The following is a 13,631-nucleotide window of genomic DNA, read 5'->3' on the forward strand; positions in this document are numbered from 1 at the left end:
TATAAACTGATACCACTTACTTGGTTATCGTAGCTCTTATAGGCCTGTACCATGAGCTAATGGTAATACGGTAGTTACGGAAGGGGTTCAGGATATCGAGAATAACGGCGCACAATGACTTTTCTTTAAAGAAATAACGTAGCTCAAATTTGTAGTAAACCGCGTTTTCTTTTTATTTTGAAATCAGCTTGTTACAAAATAAGTAACGTATTTATATATCACTGGTACGTTTTAAGTCGTTGTAATCTAAATTCCAAATATATAGCAGACATATAACGTACAACAACTCGAAAAGGAAGAAAGAAATAGCATCGTACATTAATAATTAAGCTGTGGATATTTATGCACTCGCGAGAGATTGACAAGCACAGAGATACACGGAATACGTTTATACAAAAATATAGTGTCTACGACGAAAAGGGTCGCTGATTAGGTTCCATGTGTCTAATTCCGATCATACAAATATGAATTTGCATGAATATCGGCAGTCTATTTATGATATCGTTATCAAAAATTAGGTGGGCTAACCGTACTCGATATACGCTCGATAATTGTACTTTGTCCAAGTTTTTGGAATATCATCTACCAGTTTTCATGTTACCTTGATTTGAAACAAATTCTTTTGGCACTTTTTTATTTCTTGAACAAGACAGAGTTTAAAAAAAGTATGCGAGGGATGAGAAATTGCTTGAAATTACCAGTCGAAAACCACTATACCAGTATACACAGGTGTAAAAGATATTCGACCTTGGTAACGAACATTTATTTCAATACCGTTGAATTTACAATGTCCAAAGTGGTTCATTTCAAGTTTCTACCTATGTAATTTTTACAAAGAAGATAATAACTGTGTTTCTTTTAATAATTAAAAAGTGAAACGAAGAATATCCGATGATATATCGCAGGTACGCTACATCTACTACTGCAACTATTCATCCTTCTTCGATATGCAAATCCGATACTTCGATACAATCGCGTTTCATTCGTTTCTCTCGTCAATGTGCTTTCACACGTCGTACTAATTCGAAATAAATAATTTTATACTCTGATATATGATGATTTGTACGAATTACAATCCGGCATTTGCCTAAATTTTTTCTTTCCAGAATGTACATCTTTTACGTTCTTTACATCGGTGAGTACTGTTACGAGAACGTCTGGCTGTTATTTTCTAACCAAGTAAACGCAATATTTTAGTACTGCTGACGTTCGAATATTTTGACTGTGGAAGGGTGCATAAGATTCCAGTTGCCTTAGTAAGCCTAATGATACTTTTTATTAGTCACTTACTACACTTACACTCGGTTCAGCCATTCCTTTGCGCAGTTGTATTCTAATGAAAATTCATTTAATAACCTTCGGTGAAAACCTTCGCGTCGCATATTCCGATAAATTTATTTCGCGTAATTTTTATTCGCTACATACACCACAGTGTAATTTACGAATAACGTGGAATTCATAAGAAAAATTTCTTTTTACAAGAAATATTACGGTACATAGAAGTAACGTTATGTGTGTAACTTGTGACAAACGAGTAACGCGTGGCACGTTATTACGTTTCCAAATTATTCTGAAAGATGGATTGACTTTTAACGGCACTCGCATGTAATTAACGTAACCGCTGGTGATTAATGGCAGTCGCATTTCTCCGATAGAACCAAAGAGAAATTCGTTACGCCGATGACCCAACTTGTTCACGCAATCCGAACAATCCAAACAATTCGAAGAAAACTCCGGAGAAAAGTAGTAACATCGCGCAGAAAGCTGCACAGGAAGCTAAGGCTGCTTCGGAAGCGCAGAATATCGCTGGTCAGCAAGCCGCTCGTCAAGTACTTACTTTTCTTCAAATACGCGTTTACATTTCATTTAGTCGAGCAGACGATTCGTCGTTTAATATCCGAAGCTTCTGAAAAGCTTACAGCGCTCGGATACTCGAACTCTGCCAAAGACCTCTTTCGTATGTATTCGATACGAAACATTCGGAAATCTCGTAAACGATGAAACGAGACACGACAGTCTTGATTATATCGGTGCAACTTGAAACAAATTTTTGGAAGCATACGTGAGAAAAAAAATGATCACAAAATGATTCGCTAAAATGATTCAAGAACTTGGTATATTCGTTAAATTAACGAACCACGATATTTAAGCGAGAGAGTATCTTTAACGCCAATCCTATGTTTCAGACTATTTATGATGTGTATGGAACTTCGATGTGCGTTTTTAGATTCATTTTATTATTATAATCGCGATAGTCGTGTCTTTTATTGGCAGACTGCGAATTTGCAAACAAAATGCGAAGAGAATCGCACGTAACGCGCAAGAACATATGAAACATTCAAATTAAAATGTTCATTGCGATATTCGGTAGATGAAACGAATTCCAATGTAGCTTTGGTTTTTTTAGCTGTATTAATAAAAATGTAAAAATACATAGTATATTCATAAAAGAATTCCGTGGTAAGTGTTCGAAGTGTGCGACAACCAAATATGCGATAATTTGCTTTATTTCAGAGAACAAGCGCGATCCATTTGTCAAGTTTTCATTACCTTTTTCCGTGTTTCTTGAAACAGCATCTCGTTAGACGTAAAAAGAAGATCTATATTGCGCCAAGCCTCGAATCGAATCTCGTCTCTAACGAATCCAATTACGTCAGATTTGTTTCTCACACGTGGGATGCGCATATTCTATGAACGTTCGCATTATTCTCTCTTGCGAAAACATACTGGCCGTGTGAGTGAACTCGCGTTTTCTACGAAATCGCTCAACTATAATTCCCACATAACAACTAAAAATAACATCTGTGAAAGTAATTGTGTTACACGTAGTCTGTAACGTTTCCTAGGCGTGCATTACTGCGGCACCGGCAACCAATGGAAAAATAGCGCGAGTTTGATTCTGTCGTCGTTTCGTTATTTGCTAGAATCGGAATTAGAACATGTATACAAATGTATTGTAATACACAGGTAAAGACACAACTCGCTGAAAAAGCGGTACAGGCTGCAAAAGCAGCGGAGGAAGCGCTCACAGGCAAGAAAGTCGTAGTGGATCAGTTACAAGAAGAAGTGAGAGAAGCGCAATCGGTTGTTCAAGAGGAATCCTCATCCTTGGAACAGGAACAGGCTAATGTTAACGCAGCTTTACAAGCAGCGCGTCAGTCGCAAGATCAGGTGATATACTTGAATTTAATACGCTTGAGAAATATCTTGGTAAATTGGAATCCGAGCAAATAGATAGTTTTATTTTCTATATTCTTATTTACAATACTAGAACGATATGAAAAAAGTACGATTAAATCGGAAAAAACCTTAAGCGAAACGGAATAGATATACACAGGTCGTATAGAACGCAAGTCTATTTACGTTACGTTGAAACGCAGTAAATCATAGAAGGTACATTCACGGAGAAAGATCCTTTCGTATAATTTTAATTCGATTTATTTACGGTAATTTATTCGACTGGATCATTTTCTCGAAAATGCTGTCGAATATTTGAAAAAGATCGTAAAGAGTGCGACGTACGTATGTATTTTATAACGCGAATGCAACGTATTTAGCAACATGTTCTACGTACACGCGTAAACGTATGTATATACGCGTGTACTTACGTCCAGCCTCTCTCTTCTCCGAAGTAACTTAGTTTTCTACCTACGTGCGTACACCAGTCGTTGTATCCTTATTGCAAATGGCGCACAGTCTTACGATCCTCCGACTTCTCTATCCGGGATGACTAAGAAATACTTTCAACGTGCCGTAAAAATGAGAACGGGGCAGCCTGATTAAAGAAGCTAGCTTACTTTGATCCTACGCAGTTAAAGACGCTGACGCACGCAGTACAAACGGCTAAGGCGAACGCGGCCAATGCCCAGGCTGCTGCGAATGGAGCTCAAAAAACTTTACGAGACAAGGAAGAATTGGTGGACGCGGCGAAACGACGGGTCGAGGAACTGTCGAATCAGCTGAGAGCCGCTAAACAGGAACTCGCCAACACGAATCGAGCAGCTGCTAAAGCAAATGCCGCCGCTAACGAGGCGAAAGCCAACGCCAGTAGGAACAAAAGGCGACTGGAAAACATTCGCAGGATGAGGATCATGAAAAGGTAACTGAGTCTTCTTCCTAGGCACGATACTGGTCTCCAGATATTGCGCGATTTACGTTTAATTCTAGCTCGTAATAAGAAATCCTAAACTACTATCGCGTACGTATATACAGAGAAAATATTCGAAAGTACAGCACTTATATAGGGTGTATCATAAGAGTCGCCGGAGGGTCCTTTACGCGAGGAGAGGTAACCCGCACTCTCACTCCTACTCGCCGCCACTCTCGATGCGATCGTAAAGTAAGCTCGCGTCACGTCACACACATACAAATAACATTATATCGCTATATGGCAGTGACAGTGGCAATCCCGATCGTAATTCGGCAATGGACAGGAGGCACGAAAACGATGAAAAAAGTTCGCGCGAACTATCTGACCTTCTATCGAAGTTATAGCCAGTTCTGTGTTTCGATGGTCGCAGTTGTTTCATACCTATTCGTAAAAGGTGTTCAAAATGGTCTGTATGCGAGCTTGCAGTAGTCGTGTCAAAGAATTTCACAGACTTTTCGAATATCGAATGCTCGTACGAATCTTTTTGAAACGTTTTTGAAGCGGGTTCACGAAGGGCAATATGCTCTATGATACAATGCTCTGTATATCCGCGTATTTACGGCGTAGTAGATTTTGAAATTTCATTAACACCGTTATGAGAGCCGATTATCGTGATTGTATTAATGCACAAATCTGAATCGATTAGAAATAAATCTGAAAATATATGTAGATGTTACAAGATATTTGGGGCAAGTATACAGGGTGGTTGGTAACTGGTGGTACAAGCGGAAGGGGGGTGATTCTACGCGAAAAAAGAAGTCGAAAATATAGAATAAACATTTTTCGTTCGAGGCTTTTTTTTCGAGAAAATCGATTTTGAATTTTGGCTCGGTACGCGTGCACTTTATCGCGTCTCGTTATAACGGATCTCACTGTAGATCGTTGGCTCGATTGACGTTTTTTTTATTCTATAAATTTTGATTCTATATTTTTTATTCTACATTTTCGACTTCTTTTTGCGCTTGTACCGCCAGTTACCAACCACCCTGTATATCTCCCAGAGATCGTCAAAAGAATGAAAACTTGAACTATCCATTGTGCTAATAAGCCTGGATATTCAGTAGGGTCATCTTTAACATTTACTATATGTTTAAGGTGGCCATGCATTCTGTATACTACTTTTCTTGCTAAACGTATGTTTGTGATAAATATCTCGCAATTTTTATATACATTTGCAGCCTGTTCCCAAAGTTTACCAATATAATCACGACAACGACGAGTCGTGTCTCTTATTACAGTGCTCATGAAACTTTAAAACGTTTCATGTAACACGCATAATGTACACGTTTCTGTTTTCTATGGTAAGTGTTCAAATACTTTCGTAAACGAGCGTATATACGTATGCTGTACAGTAATGTCCGGATAAATGGCCGCCAATCGGGAAAGTGCTTGGCCATGTGTCCGGAGAGGTGACTTTCCGAGAACTGACCCACATTATCCGACTCCTGCTCGCTCTGCCTTGCGTGCATCAAGGGTAAGAGTGAAAAGTAGGTAGTCGAGCGAGACAGGATAGGTACAGAGTAGTAGAGTCAGGCAATTTCTTACTCCTAGATATAATACATATTTCTTTCGTTTAGCTAAACATTGTTGGTCGAGTATAGTCGCGGCTTTCGTATCATCTTGATCGTACGAGTTTCGTTATTCCGACCAAACCCATCTCCTAACTGAATAATAAAAACTAAAAAGAATTACATTTTTCTTATTTCGACGATTCGATATCGGGTTGAATTGCATCGATGCGGATGCTAGACGCAGAGACATACCCCGAGCTCCACGAGTTCCAGGAAATTGGTGGAGATCACCCATATGTCCTCTGTTACACGTTCGTCGCTCAGCGTGATTCGGCTAAGTTTCCTGCGGGGCCCAAATCCGACCGCCGGTACCCAGAACGTAAATAGAGAGACAAGCGGGCATTCATTGTTTATCGCCTTCGATTCATCGTAAAGAAAAGATTATTTAGTTCTGAAATGGAGAAAGCGATAGGCTTGCCAGCTAGAGTATTCCGAGGGATCTCATGGCAGATATCTCGAGTCTTCCATTTAGTCGAGAAGCATACTTGTGAGACGTACATCGGTGATTTTTTCATCCTCAAAATGTTCAGTAAATAGCGTGAAAATATATTTGAAAGCGAGGAGAGTAGCGATGACGGAGTCTACGACTATCGTTCGAAGTGCCGAAAATCAGCCCAAATGTGTTTGGAACGTTTTAACAAATACCACGCGATATAGGATAATGTAATATATTATGCAGAATATAAATTAATACAAAGTATGGTATAATGTGTTTTTAATATTTTTATGTTGTATATCCTATATATAATATCGTATATTTAATTAACTCGAACAAGAAGAACGTCACCCATAATTTGTGACGGGGCCCCCACGGAAGTATACCCGTCACATAGATATGTGCGACGTGGCGACGAACGTGTTAAAGACATATAAACCAGGAGTATATGTTTGTAAATATAAGAAATTTATAGACTTCTTGTAACGTAATGTAAGAATTAGTCGTAGTATTCTGTTTACGTTATACGTACGTGTGTTCTAACTGCGTTCTTTGTATTCTTTGCATTCTTTCAAAAATCATACAATAACGTTATATTTTTCTTTGTTTGTAGATGCTCGCATGGTTCAAGAGGAAGCTAACGGAATAACAACTTCGGAGAAATTTATAAACATATAAATATTATATCGATTAATTAGATATAAGTGAGTTTATGCTAAACTATAATGTTTTGAGTCAAATAGCGAGCATAGAATTAATATCTTTTAACATCGACATACGTAAAACAATGTATCAACAAAGTAGGGGAAATAATTGACTTATTTTATTACAACTTATTTTTATAAGGCTGTTTTACAAATGAAAGCAATGCTAATTACAATTACGCGAGCCTTCTTTTTTAAATTATTCAAAATTGATGCCGATTTGTGATTCTCAATAGCTTTATCTCTCACAGAACATTTACTTTATATTTACATTAACTACGTTTATTTTACATTACATTTACATTAAAAATTTATAATGCGAATATCGAAATAAATACGAATGAGTAAAAGTGGCGCCGCTCTAGATATTTTTAAAAATTATTTCCATCTTATGATAGTTTATCGTTTACAGACACTTGGCAGCAAAGACGAAGCTCCTGCTCTCACCTCTCCGAGTTCATTTTTTTCGAGGATGCTTTCGTACCAAAAAAAAACGTAGTAGGAGGGTGGAGGAAGATGGATCTTTCCTGGAAAATTCTACAAAATCAAACGTGTCCAAGAAATACGATAAAATTGTTTTTAAAATTGGAAACATCGTGAATACAAAGATTAAATCCTCGAGAGTTTTTCAGATTTTATAAAATGTCCAACGAAAGATCCATCTTCGCTCTTTCTATACTATGGAGAAGAAAATGCACGAGACTTTGTTCAAAAAGTCAAAGCATTTCAAAGATCGAAGCGAAAATTTTCAGTTCAGTGAAAATTTAACGATTCTCTAATGTTGCTACTGAATATAACATTAAGACAAACAATTAATTAATTAATATAATATAAGACAAATAATATTTCGCTGGCAGATAATTTGATTCCAAACCAATAAGTTTTACCAAACTTATCACGCTGACGCAAAGATTGTAAAATATCATACGTTAATAAACTCAGCTATCTGAAAATCATTTGGGTACTTTCTCTCGTTTGATGTACATTTTTATTTGAAAAAATTATATATACAGGGTGGTTGGTAACTTGTGGTACAAGCTGAGAGGGGGTGATTCTACGCGAAAAAAGAAGTTGAAAATATAGAATACAAATTTTTCGTTCGAGGCTTTGTTCTCGAGAAAATCGACTTTGAATTTTGGCTCGGTACGCGTGCACTTTATCGCGTCTCGTTATAACGGATCTCACTGTAGATCGTTGTCTCGATGGAAAAATTTAAAAAAAAAATTTTCATTCTATATTTTCGACTTCTTTTTTCGCGTAGAATCACCCCCTTTCCGCTCGTACCATCAGTTACCAACCACCCTGTATATTGTAAAAGTACATGTAAAAATGAAATGTATCGATTGTGTAACATTTTTCATTATTTTGAAGATTTTAATTATTAAAATTTTGAGTTTCGCCGAATATTTCAAGATAAACACGAGTAACTGAAGAATACAAACTTTTCCTATTACTTTTTGATCTTTTACTGTCGGATAACTTTTAGAATACGAATATTATAATTCATTGCCCGAAGCTTCCCCCAAACTGCTTCTACTTTTTGTTGCCTCACAGCGGTCTATTACGTCAATAATCTTTTATCACGAATACTTTTTAGTTCCGATCGCTGACATTTACATTGAAATCGTGATTTACTTATACAAACGTACCGTCACGCATCAGCGAACTAAATCCTTTCTAGCGCAAAGCGCAATGACGTATTTGTATGGTGATTACACTAAACTTTGTAATGAAACGAATGCTTTTTACATGATTTGCAATATCCTAGAAATATACTCTTTGGAAATTAAGACATACCGGGTGCCTCGTTTCAATCGATCCACGTAAATATCTCCTAAATTATACATTATTCGAGAAAGTATTTCATATAAAAATTACCTTGTTTCGAGAAGGACGCATCTTGCGATGGTCACAGACGTTATTTAACGGACGCTATTTCGAGATTCAAGGAGACCTTCGTTCCTTTAACTGGAAATATAAATCGAATAAAAAATTCGATGTATTTTTAATTGTCTACGGAAAAGTATCGAGGTAGCCACGTGCGTTTTTCTTGAAAAACCCGAAAGCGAAATCTAAAACGTAACAAAGACAAAATGTCCCGCGAATAATTTCGCATCACGAGCAATTCCGTTGGATTTTCCGTGTCGTATCGGTCCGCGATCGACTCTTCCGTTCCGCGTTACGAGGGAATTCTCGTCTCGTCGCACATTATCGTTGTATTTTATATTTTTATCCAACAACATCATCTATATTCGTCATCTGTAAATGTACGCATTCTTCCATCACATGTTATCCCGTGTTCGTGTGCAATAAAAATTCTACATGTTAAAACTTAAAACAAGGTCGTGATCAAATTCTACCCCCACTCGTACAAACCCCCTGTACCCTTGCCAGGCTAGTACCAGCTAACTACAGTTCACTACCTGAACAATTACTCAATTTCAAAATATTTGTTTTCACTACATGTATGTACGTACAAATTTTATAATATTTTTTGTATTATTTGGTTCACTGTTTTAGATTTAAATTAGAATATAAAATATTATAAGAATACAATTTAATTTTATAATCAATAAAATATTTTAGTAAAAATATTAATATTCAATATGTAAGAGCATGAACTACTTCTACGTTAGATGATGGACTGTTTCATTGAATTTGATAATCACTGTACACCCCGCCACTTAAATTGCCCTAAATCCACACATGTATAGAAATTAGTCTAATTGGAGGAATATTCTGATCAATTTTTAAATATAATATCAAAGCCTCAAAAAAAATTTTCCGTTCTTCATTTTCGTTTTATCTTGAATCGGCTCCCTTTTATCAGAAAAAGCTCAAAAGATCATCGATAATAGTTTTAAGAATATTTAATTGAAAATATATACACTTAACTGATACAGTTAATAATAACGAGGAGAAAGGTCAAATTTAATATTCCATAAAATATTCGTCATGTATCAGGATTTGAAAACGTGTTTGTGTCCATAGCAAGCTGATGTTAAGTCTGTGTAGGTCTAAAATGAGATCGTACATAGGTGAACGAACTTGATGTCTTAGAGAAGGGAAGAGAAATCTAGGAATGAGAAATTAGACTATAGCTTGTCTTCGTCATTTGCGTAAGACATGTTTTTAAATATATAATCAAAATGATTGCACGCGAATAAACTAAAATTATAAATGTGGTCTTGGAATAAAATTTTAGAAATTCCATTAATTGTAAATATTGCAAAGTTGACTGGAGAAAATATAACTGTACTTACTATATTAGTTAAAATACAGACATATACATCTAGCATATATTTTATTCATTTAACAAAGACATAATTAACGTCTTTTTAAGTGTTTTCTTCTACTTTCACTGTTTCCGCTACACATTTTTTATACCATGTTTATATTACAAAGAATAAAACATAAGTAATAGGCAACAATAAACAAATACACTGATATTCAAAGTGATATTTAAAGTCCATATAAATACGAACCTTATCTTTTTGCATTAAACTTACACTAAGATTGCATAATTGTGCAACTGTTGTAACACGTTACAACTATTATAACGTGAAGCTAGAAACACAACATGAACGTTTAATTGGCGTGTAAATTATGGAAACTTTAGCAATTTCCATTTACGATAGGACTAATTATTTGTATTTCCATAGTTATGCAAGTATTTAATTAGATATCTATTAGATTCTTATGGAAAATTCAATGCGATACATATACAGTGAGTCTGGTTTATCTAGAACCGCAGAAATATTTGAAAGAACCTGAATGATATAGAAAAAGATCAAGGTATTTGACCTTTCCGTGACATTGAAACGTTCGAAGCGATTCCTACGAAAGATTTAAATTAATTAAAATTTTTAAACAGGTACCTCCATTTTTCTGTTATATATTCTTCTAGCTGATACTTGGAAATTTTCAAAACGCTACGAACTCGTGTCCAACTTTAAAATTCTTAAACCAAAATTCAGACGTTAATGCTCCGATGAATCAATGAACTGAAGATTCTTGAACTCAAAATCGTTTGAAGGTTATAGTATCATAGATCTGGATTTGAGCTCGTCTGGATATCAGCTACGAAAATCAGTTATGAAAAATAGTGTACACCATCTCTACTTTCGCGAGCCGCTGTATGTATAAACAACAATGAAAACTCGAATAGAAACATCTGCGTCTGTTCGTTTACTTCCTAGTTTCACTAGAATGCGGTAATTCTTTTCGAATCTGGTACAATGAACAGTTCTCGTCAGCATCTTTTTATTTAGCGACATGCTCCATACATTTGAATAATTATTACGACTCTTTATCTCAAACGAAATTGCTTTCTTGTTTCTATTTAGTAAAATTTACAATAAATTACACTTTAAGATTGCAATCGTTAGTCGGAGAAATTATTTCAAAAGCAAAACTTGCGTATAATTATTAATTTCATTCCTTCTTAACTTAATTCTTTTCTTCGAGTTAATTTCGATCTTTTCCACCACTTGTTGTCATCGGTAAGGATAATGAAAAAATTCATTTTTATAGAGTATGGGAAAACAGTTTAAAAATATGATTGGGTATAATAATTCTTGAAAGAACAAAACTGCAGATGCTCGAGTTTCGTAACAGTCTATGTGCTACATTACGTTTTATCTCACGGTTAAGAGATCACGACTCGCATGAGATATGTGTAGTCACGAACTCGGGATAACTATTAATTTTCTAGTATGTCAATGATGCTATCGATAAAGTTGTTCGCTTATTCCTTGGTCTTCCTCTGTTTAACGCCATCTTTTGTTTCCCTGCCTTACTTTATTTGCCGCGCTTTTGTCTTTCTAACCTCTTCTCCTCTAGTTTTCTAATTCGTACCTCTCTCTCGTTCCAGACTTCTTTTCGCTTTTCTTTCACTTTCTCCTCGTATTCCCACCCTTTATTTTCCCTTCTTCGTGTCACTTTGTATTTCCTTCTCCTTTTTCTCTTCGCACTTCCCCTTTTCTCCAGAGCTCTCCGTCCGCGCGTTACCTTCGCCCCGAACCCTGTTCGCTTATTATCGATATATATAATATTATTCATCTGATCAAACTAGAAGACTACTGTGGCGGCACTCGACACTAACTAGTACCGAACAACGGCAGCGCAGTTGTTAGCGCCTTAAGTTACGAACGTTCGGGACCCGGGTTCAAATCCCGACGCCCGTAGTTCCGATTTTTCTTCCACGTCTAAATAAGAAAAAAATACAGCAGTACCCCTGCAACGACATCTACACCCGCAGCAGAACCTATCTCGGCTTCCACACACCAGCAAAATAAGCTTTCACACCTATCACGACCTATACACCTCACTACGAAGAAAACGTTCGATCGATCTCCTACTCTGATTATCTATGAATTTATCGCAATTTCCATGAAACGTAAATAACACAATTGCATTTATGCAATTATTACCAACGTTTCTTCGGTGGAATAAATGTATACGTGCTACAGTTGCAACATCGTTAAATCAATTTATCGAACGGTCACGTATGAACAGAACTTATAAGACTCAAGGATAATATACGGAAAAAGGAAAAGAAATTTAAAATAAGAACTTGCAATAAATCAAAGAGCCTGAAGACTCTTTACGCGCTGCGCTACTTGACTATCATAGCTCGTTTGACCATTATATAAAATTACCAATGGTTGGATCAGACTACTTGAATAATTGGTTTCTTACTTTACAGTTACGGATCATTATGAAATCGAATTTGCGTATCAGTTTCCATGAATACCTTTCACGGAAAAATCGCCACACCGTGGGAAATAGCAAAGTAAGAGGAGAACAGCAATGCAGAGCGATACACATCTTTCTTCGACATTGTGAAGGTATGGATTGTGCACGATGCGAAAGGATGATTCATATTAGTACGCCTCCGCTTGATGCTTTTATCGATAACGAATTAACGATGAAGTTATCGCAACGATAGTTTATGGGACAATTAACTATAACAGATGCTTGCTTCGAGTAAAACTTAATTATATTTCTGTACTTTGGTGCAACAGGTGCAAATACCCTATATAAAAAATGACAATTTCGTATTCTATATAAAAATGACTATATTTTGAAAAAGTACCAAAGTCAACGTAAAACAGGCCAATAATTCTTTCTTTTCGTATTAGAAAAGAAATTTGAAACAGCAGGAACTTCTGTGTTAGAAGTTATTCGACCATGAATTTTTTAACACATCTATAACTTTATTAATATTGACGTTGGTACCTTTTGCACCAAGCCACAAATTTTATTAAGTTTGTATTTCGTTAAAATACGGTTAGATGTGCGTGTATAACATTTATATCATTATATAAGTAGTATTTACGTAAATTTGTATTGTTAATTACATATCTACATCTTCTGTTATATATAATATTTCTATATAATATTCTATATAATATTTCTATTGCTAATTACATAGAACATAGAAGAATAATGTGTACGTATAATATGTACTTGTAATGTATCGTCTTGAAAATTAATTAGTATCTTATTTTAAGCTATTATTCTGCTATGAAAGCTATCATTATAATGTTGTTTACTATTGCATAATAATATCATACCGTTACTATTGTTGAAAATTGTGAATCTTTGAAGCCGAAATAATGTTATAGGAACACTAAATTTATACTGAGGATTAATATTAAAATAATGAAATATTTATTTCATGAACGATTCCTTATATATTCATCGATATACACTTGCACGCGTCTCAGCACTTTCTTCTATACCCGACTCTTAACCGACTCTTAACC

The 13,631-nt window shown here is 35.7% G+C and overlaps 1 protein-coding gene across 1 annotated transcript; it reads left to right on the forward strand.

Annotated features, from left to right (window-relative positions):
- The first annotated feature begins 1,107 nt into the window (after positions 1-1,107).
- LOC117242682 (uncharacterized protein CG45076-like) lies at positions 1,108-6,926 on the forward strand. Its single transcript, XM_033509575.1, has 6 exons — positions 1,108-1,135; positions 1,198-1,256; positions 1,656-1,829; positions 2,968-3,171; positions 3,813-4,099; positions 6,771-6,926. The coding sequence occupies exons 1-6, from the start codon at positions 1,108-1,110 to the stop codon at positions 6,796-6,798; spliced, it is 780 nt and encodes a 259-aa protein (XP_033365466.1). The 3' UTR covers positions 6,799-6,926.
- Positions 6,927-13,631: the final 6,705 nt, after the last annotated feature.

The sequence above is a fragment of the Bombus vosnesenskii genome, unplaced genomic scaffold (assembly GCF_011952255.1).
Source record: "Bombus vosnesenskii isolate JDL3184/JDL3185 unplaced genomic scaffold, Bvos_JDL3184-5_v1.1 scf7180000016275, whole genome shotgun sequence".
In the NCBI taxonomy this organism is placed as follows: Eukaryota; Metazoa; Arthropoda; class Insecta; order Hymenoptera; family Apidae; genus Bombus; species Bombus vosnesenskii.

Bases quoted from the DNA above. Each gene is read 5' to 3' on its own strand.
- LOC117242682 (XM_033509575.1), top strand. From the start codon at position 1,108: ATGTACATCTTTTACGTTCTTTACATCG. The intron at 1,136-1,197 runs GTGAGTACTGTT...GCAATATTTTAG, and splicing joins CTTTTACGTTCTTTACATCG to TACTGCTGACGTTCGAATAT. The intron at 1,830-2,967 runs GTACTTACTTTT...TGTAATACACAG, and splicing joins GTCAGCAAGCCGCTCGTCAA to GTAAAGACACAACTCGCTGA.